Raw genomic sequence first — 9,056 nt, forward strand, 5'->3', positions numbered from 1 at the left:
AATTAGATTTTCCTATTAATGCAAATTCTTACAGTCAACAATCTTTGATTTGCATTCTGTTGTTTCTTCATTTTGCGTCAATACCGATTAACCGCTGTTACTTAATTGAAAAAAGAAACTTTTACATTTTAAAATATTTAGATTCTGCAATTTAGATTCTGCAATACACGTTTAACATATATATATAAGAAAAAAGAGGGAGGGAGAGAGAGAGTGGGCGAAGAGAGATGCATAACTAAAGAAAACATTTCTTTTCATGCGTGATCATTTTGGGGCTTCTTTCTTATAGGAGAAATGTAATCAAGCACAGACACTTGTGTGGCGCAAAGAGGAAAATAGGATTGACTAATGAATAAAAATAATATGCAGTAGAATATTTTATTTTTCCTGACATCATATTGGAACACTTGGACCACACGTGAAGACAGTTCAATCTCTAACGTGCTTGTTGAATTCGATGTCAGAAGCTGAAGAATTATTCAGGTTTAACGCCCTGTTTTGTCCGAAACTAAACACTGGTCGAGAGTGTATTTCCAGTATCTCTGACAGCTGCAGCAGTAGGGAAGTCTCCATTTCAGGTAACGGATGGACCACATGCCTGTCTGATCTACACAGACCGCCCAGAAATACTGGTAGCGCCATTGTTGGACGCATCGGTTCCACCAATAGAATACGTTACTGTTCCAATTGCAGTACCGTCTGAAAAGATACATTTTAAATGAGAATGTGACCGTGGTCATCAAAATTATTCTAAACATTATCTAGAAGTGGGAAGCATATGAGAATTACAATATAAAATCGTTTTTCTGTTAAAGGTGTATCTCACTTTTAATCATACAATTATACCTATCGAGCCACCTGAGTGGATTTAGAATCCAATACGGATTTTTTGCATACGGACAAATATGTTCATTGCAAGGGGAGGGACTTCAGAGAGTAATTATTAGCAATGAATCACAGCAGATTCAAGTATATATGCACGGACATTTTGATTTATATCACACCATTTTTTTTTTTGTTTGAAAATTGAAGAAATAATATATTAAACATTAGTAGAATATGAAAAAGGGCATTGAAGATTGGAATATATTTTTTTAGACATAACAATTTAAGACATTATTCATGGTCTGGATCATATTAAACTTGTCAGCTTAACAGATTTAGATGACTGTAATTAAGCACATAACTCTACATTAGTGGATTATCTCAGGATGACTGAAAGACTATCTATGCTGACCAATTTTTTTTTATTTTCAGGCTTATTTATTTTATCCCAATCTCAAGGTACGGTTGAAAAAATATTGATACCTAAGTTATTAACATCATATATAATCCATAAATATTGTTTTGATCGAGAAAAACGTGCAGTTCCTAAGCGCAAAATTTATGTAATTCTGGTTGTCCTCCAGTGTTCGAGTGTGTTATGCTGATTGCTGACCTTTGAATATAGAGACTGTTGCCCTGGGATAGTAATGGGGTAAGTTTATAGATGTGCACAACAGTGTTGGTCATTTTGATCCACTTTATGGGATGTGGGTACTGAGGTTGATAGTGTAAGATGGTGATAATAAAATAATAATGAAATGATACATGAAAAAACAGAAACGTGACTGGGCTTAGTTTATACACTAATGTGTTATTGATCTGAACATCTTTCTCAAATCAACTAGCAGCAAGATGAATACATGGAAGGGTGCAAGAAGACAGCCAGCGCGCTAAATGTATCCTTTGACCTGTAATTCTAAACTCTGTGTACTATTGCGCTCTCCCTCCTTCTCACTCTCCCTCTTTATATATATATATATATATATATATATATATATATATATATATATATATATATATATATATATCCGTTTGAACAGAATGTACAAGAATAAATATGGCTTTAAAGTTATACTGATTAATATTGGGGGGCAATATTATGAGTCACACCGCCACGAAAGTGTCTCCATAACTTTATATTAGAGTCGATTAAATAACTTCTTTTATTACTGACTTTGAATGGAATAAAAATAAAAATGCGGTAATGTGTGCAATCATCATTAAAGTATAATTAGAAATTTAAACAGTCAAAATTCAATGTTTTAATACACCAGCTGATCAAATTAAACTACTCTTCACATTATAAGTTCCCGAATACTGAATTCCATATGTGTTTGCTTTTTTATCATGACGTTACAGAATTCCATCTTTGTTTGCTTCAAGATAACGTTGCAGAATTGTACTGACGTAAATGTTTCCTGGAAGGTTTTCATGGCGGTAAAACATGTATATGTTTATTCTCGTTTGATGACATACGGAAATCATTGGTACGGCTATTTGAGGAAAATCATTCCTGATAGCATTAAATAAGTGCATTGGTCAATTGCGCCACATTTCTCTGGATATTTGCAATTTCATCTTCTCGTCGACGAAATCGAGATTGAGATTCTGCCTTGTTTAGTATTGTCTATTCTCCTTGACGGATGGCACAAATAGGTACAAAGAATGGGCCAGAGAAGAAACAGAAGTAAGAACAGTTAAAGGCAGTAACTTTAAAAGATAGGCATACATACACTTATAGGATAAAGAAAAAACATTTTGAAAAACAGAGTCAATCTACGAATGTCGGTCTACATCAACTGATGTAATTTTGTTTGACGAAAAACGCTTGAAATGATGGTTGTTTGAATTTTGAGACATCAGCATCATTAATGCAATTCAGAACTGTATAACCGACACAAAGATGCAGGAACGGACACACAGACAAAGAAAGTGAAGAAATTTACTTACGTTTTGCACGTTGTGATGTAAACTGGTTGTATAGCGAAACACTTCAGCTGCTTGTTGTTGTAGTAGAAATACCACCACTGATACGAAAGCAGATAGGTGTAGGTGGGGCACACATCGTAATAGTAGTCGCTGTGACTGATCACATCACTGTTACACAAAAGTAAAAATTAAACTTCCCTGTTATTTGGATTTCTATCCACAATCTTTCAATTAAAAATGTAAAGTTAAACCGTCCCCACCCATTTTAAGGACATAAATGGTAAAAATTTAAATATTACTTTTAGAATATATCAAGTACAAAACCAGTGAATATCTAATCACTGCAGTAACATTTGATCCAATAACAATTTTCACAGATAGTAGTCGAAATCTTTTTCCTTCTTTAATTTGCTAAGGTTGTTTTAAAGTTTGAACCTGAATATTTCTGCGAATCACACATATTCATCTAGTCGTAGAGAGCACGTTCTACATTGTATACGAAATTGTTATGCCTGGAAAAATTCAAATAAGTTGCACTGTCAAAGAACTATTTGCAGTTTTTGAGCATATGCGTCACACGCACACACACACACACACACACACACACACACACTTAATCCTCCTGAAACATCATGCTAAAATTGGTTACTCTCCCTCAATATTAGGATATGGAGATAGATTTCAAACTGACATGTTTGACAGACTGAATACCGATCATGAATATAGTGATTGAATGACTGATGAATGGACTGGCATGACCAAGAAGAAGAATGATTTTCCAACCTTATCGTGTCCATGGTCTCAGCTTGGGCGGCTTTGATAGAATCCTGAACTGCAGTGGATTCTTTAGCCAAAAGGCCAGGTAACTGGGCCCTGAAATACGAGGGTATGACATTAATCAGATTCATGTCTAAATAATTACATCTACTTATCCGCACATCATTTATTTTAACACCGATTTTGTTTCAAACGTTTAGCACTTTATTAAATCAAACTATTGTTTCATAGTTAAAATTTTAACACAAAATTGGATGAAAGACAAAGAAGTTAAAACAGTTTAAATTTGCAAAATATTCTATAGTAAAGCTGATAAAGATGAGGTCAGTCAGCTAACAATGACTTATTATGGTCAGCCAAACATCGCACTGAAGATGATATTATGTAATAAATTCCAGAGAGCTCAGTTTGAGAGCTGACAATTGTCCTTTTTTAAATAGAACAAACTCTTGATTGGATTGTTACCCGGTGGTAGGTATATGGAGTTCAGAGATCAAGTGCAGTATCTTGCAATATCAAAGAAAACACTCACTGCATTTTCATCAGCATGAATTACTTTTAGTGTATGAAAATCGATAAGCGTCTTTCTTTTATTTTAAAGCAAGGAAGCAAAAGTCTAATTATCAGAAACTTTAAATGAAGTATGTTTCTCTGAGGTATTGTTAAGCTAAAAAGGTGGAGGAACACAATTGACAACGAGTAGAGCAATGACGCGTGAAGAAAATTAATCTGAGGAAATTAATATTTTATTAACAATTGCCTAGGATTAAGACAAATAAAGGACAAGGTGCTTGACAGAAACGTGTATTCTCACTGTTGTAGATTCTTCTTTTAAGGAGATAAAACGTCATAGAACATGATGAGAAAATCTACCATTATCCATCTTCATATTGGGATATGAAGTTCCTGACACCAATCAATATGGTCGATGAAATAACAACAAAAATGTAATGAACAAGGGAAATAAAACAGAGAAACAAAGAAATCCCCTTCCGCTCAGAAAAAAAATAATATCACATTAGTCTCAGTTTTTGAAAATTTGCAGAAGAACAAAATGATCGTAAAGAAAGTGGGAAAAAACGATAAAATGTTTTCCTTACAACAGAATAATAATAAAGAATGTTAGACCGGCTTTCATACTTACTCAGGATACGCAGTTGTATCATCAGCAGGAAGAAATTGTGCTTCGAGAAGTACATCTTCCGGAATATCAGAGTCACACCTTTGGGTGTACACTGAGGGACATAGCAGCAGTATAAAAGTCAGAGGACAAACCTAAATCGTGAATAATAATAATAATAATAATAATAATAATAAAAATTACAGCAATTGTAATAATAGTAGTAGTAATTGTATTAACGTAAAACCCCCAAACTTATTTTTAGAATAGGGCTATTCTTCCGCTTTTTGGAACAGCGGAATCACTGAAGTCATTTTATTTTGAACCATGCCGAAGATTTTCACTTCTGAGCATTCTAAAAGATGTAGTCCACAATTAGAGCGTCAGTCTCTCACACCCTAGATTACACGGTAGTGTGTTCGTATCAAGAAGAAGTCAATGTACAATTTCTTCTCTACCTCAGGGTAAGCTTTAAGACTTGAGATGTGTTCGCGTTTGCCTTATCCTTTTCACAAAATCAAGTAGCAAGTCATGGTAAAATATATGTGGCTGCATGTAGTGTACAGAGGATGCGCTATATCTTTGGATTTACTATATCTTTGCTTACATCGAAGGGCCCTATTCGTGCCAATATTCATCTAGTAATAAAAGCACAAAATATACCATTTATATTTTGCCATTAGCTACAGGAAAATTACGTGTATCAACTATAAATATGCAATATCAATTATCTGTGTTAGATTCACAACAAATATTAAAGCTTTATGGGATATGACATTCTAGCCAATTTTGTTAAAGTGCGTGTTCGTCGATACTATTATAGCATCCTAGCTTCCGGTCTCCGTAAGCAAAAGTGCAAAGAATAAAGGAAAATAATTGATACTATTTGGACTATTCGTTGTTTACAAAATTCATCTTTCTGCATGCTAGCTAATTATGCAATAAACACTCATAGCAATAGATAATTAAATAATTATATGAATAATTTATTTCATGCTCATCAATGGAATTGACTATGTTGTAATCACGAATTCGTATTGTAATCTCTCCCACACTTCGGCAACATAAATAATGAATGTATGGTCTATTAGAGAAGACGAAAACAAGAAATACATTTTAAAAAATGTAGATGCTATTTTAATTCAACTCTACTTACCAAATATCGTAAGTTCATCTTCTCTCTTTTGTTCTCACTTCTGTACAGATGTCTTGGAGTCTGTATTGATTTTTTGTATAGCACCAGGTTGTTTAAATACTCTCAAAGTGATACGGTTGGCTGTCACTGTTAACAGGGACCAATCTAATTGGTCAACATGGCTAACCAGTGGCGTCGATTTTGTCATGCTTTTAACTTCACGAATTCTTTGATGTAACGATTTTGTGACAAATATTTACTAACATTAGCCTTAAGGTACTCATTTTTAATCAATGGTAAAATAAATGATATCAACAATGCCATTAACATTAAGCATTTCAACAGTGAACCGGTGGATACCGGCAAAATATAATCTGATTGGATCTGGTAAAAAGGCTGCTAGCATTAGTTCTGCATACTTGCGAAAGATAACTAAAAAAGTTATATTTTTATTTTTTCAGGCGTTTGATTTGAAAACAAGTTACATGTTTGTGATGGAAGTTGGATTAATCATATTCATCTACTAAACACCTGATCCAAAAGTTAAATATGTGATAGACAGAGTCCTTTCCATTCAACTTCAACGACCTTCTCTGTGATTATATTGAACCATGAACGAAGTGGACAAGAAGGAGACTAAAAAGAAACAATTACGTGATTGTACTTTACTTTACAGTGATGACTTATGTTCATTGAAGGTAACCTATGTTTATGAACCATTAAAACATGCCAACATTTGCCTTTTTGTTCTTATATATTGATGGGGTGATTACGGGTGGTGGTTGTCTTTCTTTTCTTCTTAGATGCATCAACTTCATGTTTTTCAATATAACGTCATCTGTACGTGTTTTTACAAGAAAGAAAAAATACATTTTGAATTGTTACGCTTTTGCCACATCTGCGGAAAGAAGGCGCTCGGTGGAATAAGACACAAGACTTTCTTCTAGCTGGTGTTTTCTAGCACACACACACACACACACACACACACACACACACACACACATGCCTAATATGATCCTCTGATAGCCCAAAACACCCTGGTATGGAAAAGAATAATACTTAGTTCTATTCCAGACATAACTCATATTAAAATATCTAATTTATAACTGGGGATGGATGCTATATTATTGTATTCCAGAATTAATGGTTTGACAAGAAATGGGTTTGAAACACATCGTATATTGATACCTGGATAAGTTTTAAATAACTATCACATTTAATATGAATTTGGAATCCGAAGATACTTTAGAAATACTTAACACAAAAGAAATATATAAGTACAATATATAGCAAACAGGACTGATTTGAGAATATTTTTCTGAACTAATTTAATTACATTGAAAACTGGAATCGAATCGTTTGTAAGTGTGGTTATACGATAATTGCACAGAATGTTGCAATGATCATGTCCCTATTTGTGGAGCTGTGTGCATTCCAGAATGATTTTCTACTTACTTATACAGGTAGTGGGCTCTATTACAATGATCACGTAAATAATTATAAAGGTGTTTTGCTTTAGAATAGTGATCATGCCAATAATTATGGAATATATTCATCAAATAAGTACATAGAAACGCATTGGGTTTTCTTGTCAAAATTCCAGTAGAGAAACTGTACACGCATTATCAGCAAAATATTTAATAATTATTCAAAGCCTTTTGATAAAATATTCGATGTACAGTATATATTATTGAAAATTAAGCAATTTTTTAATTATATGAATATTATTGAGAATACCGTGCAATGCATATAACGTCAACGAAGCAAGTCCTATCAGTAGTAAAAAGCTGTATGTGTAACAATCTTATTTAAAACAAAATCAAACTTGGAAATGTCATTATCTATATTACCTCATATATTATCATTACCTATATCAATTCATATGATGTCTGTGAATAGTTGTTTATATCAGTGTCATGTGGAAGCTGTAGCATTGATAAATTATCAAAGGCATTTTCAAAGTGTCGTCTTTGATAAGGTGTTTTTATAGATTGAGACAAAATGTTGCATGGAATCTAAAATGAAATTGAAGCATTTTATGTGAAAGAGGTTCTGAATTTACAGAGGTCACAGACCTTACAGAACAATCGACTGGCATTCGTTTTTGCAAATTGCACCATCTAAAATGTTGTATTGGAAATAAGCTTCAATTAAAAGAAAGTATGTAACTACAACTACTATCCCCTGCAGATTTTTGGGAACACAAGTTTGTTTGAAACAACTTGAGTATTTATCCCCCACTAAACAAAATACAGAAATAATAAGTAAGTAATACATTATTAGTGCACAATAGATACATAGAATTTAGAGGCATGTAATCTTTCTATATTTACGGTGAGGACATATACATCGATTGGCAACTTAAAATATCCCCTTGAAGTAATGCAATTAAATTCAATCGTCAAGTAATCTTACTTCTCAGTTTTATTTTTCAATTTTGTTAATATCACATAGGTACAGCTTACCCTTCTTTCCACTTTCACACAGCAACTATTTATAACACAAAATAATTTGCATTACGCCTGAAGTAAATAAGATATCACAATATTTATTGCTGTAATAAAGTGAGGTAAAGGCGTCAACTAATGCATTCTTTTTTTATGATTTTTATATATTAATTTCGTTGTTTTCGTTTTCGTATTCCAATATCATTATCTCTGATTTGGATTTATAAAATCGTAAGTTTTACTTACTGAAAACAAGACAGAAATGTGAACAAGCACAAGCAGATATATCAATCAGCGAAGAACGATAGAGACTAAGTAATCAGTTGAATCTGTGACGGTACGAAGATGAATACTGCCAAATATATCAATATTATATTTCAATCAATTATTCGATATTCATATGTTCATATTTATGTATCTATCAGTGAATTACTGACTGACTGACTGACTGACTGACTGAATGAATGAATGAATGAATGATACAAGTATGTGTTAGCTAGTATATGAATGAAACATTTTCATGTCATCAAACGCAAACGTTTGTGCAATAAGTACCCTACAAAAATGCCTCCTTGGTGTTTATAATTCATTGCTGATTTTATAATCATCTTCTGCTACTATGTCATCACTAAAGTGAATCAATCCAACACCGTCCTTTTAATTCATAAGGTAATTGACTACCTTATAATATCTTTAGCTTTCGGATTTTAAACAACAACAGAAAGTCGAGACTGAACTTGCCTTGCATAAGTAAATATTGTTAATATCCTTTCGCAACATTTTAGCAAGAATAATTTAGCGCAAATGTTTTCATCAAAACAAA

General features: G+C 33.0%; 1 protein-coding gene across 1 annotated transcript; it reads right to left on the bottom strand.

The window, feature by feature from the left end:
- Positions 1-364: 364 nt before the first annotated feature.
- Positions 365-5,842, bottom strand: LOC149780813 (uncharacterized). The gene is made up of 5 exons (XM_089936426.1): positions 5,808-5,842; positions 4,676-4,806; positions 3,538-3,627; positions 2,776-2,922; positions 365-699 (listed from the first exon to the last, which is right to left on the bottom strand). The coding sequence occupies exons 1-5, from the start codon at positions 5,823-5,825 to the stop codon at positions 486-488; spliced, it is 600 nt and encodes a 199-aa protein (XP_089792552.1). The 5' UTR covers positions 5,826-5,842; the 3' UTR covers positions 365-485.
- Between the last annotated feature and the right edge of the window lie 3,214 nt (positions 5,843-9,056).

Source organism: Sinohyriopsis cumingii, chromosome 16 (assembly GCF_028554795.1).
Source record: "Sinohyriopsis cumingii isolate HCF-2022 chromosome 16, ASM2855479v2, whole genome shotgun sequence".
NCBI lineage: Eukaryota > Metazoa > Mollusca > Bivalvia > Unionida > Unionidae > Sinohyriopsis > Sinohyriopsis cumingii.

Excerpts from the sequence above, each read along its gene's own strand:
- LOC149780813 (XM_089936426.1), bottom strand. Across the intron at positions 3,628-4,675 it reads GATACAACTGCGTATCCTGA|GGCCCAGTTACCTGGCCTTT; the intron begins GTAAGTATGAAA and ends CTCGTATTTCAG. Across the intron at positions 700-2,775 it reads TACATCACAACGTGCAAAAC|ACGGTACTGCAATTGGAACA; the intron begins GTAAGTAAATTT and ends GTATCTTTTCAG.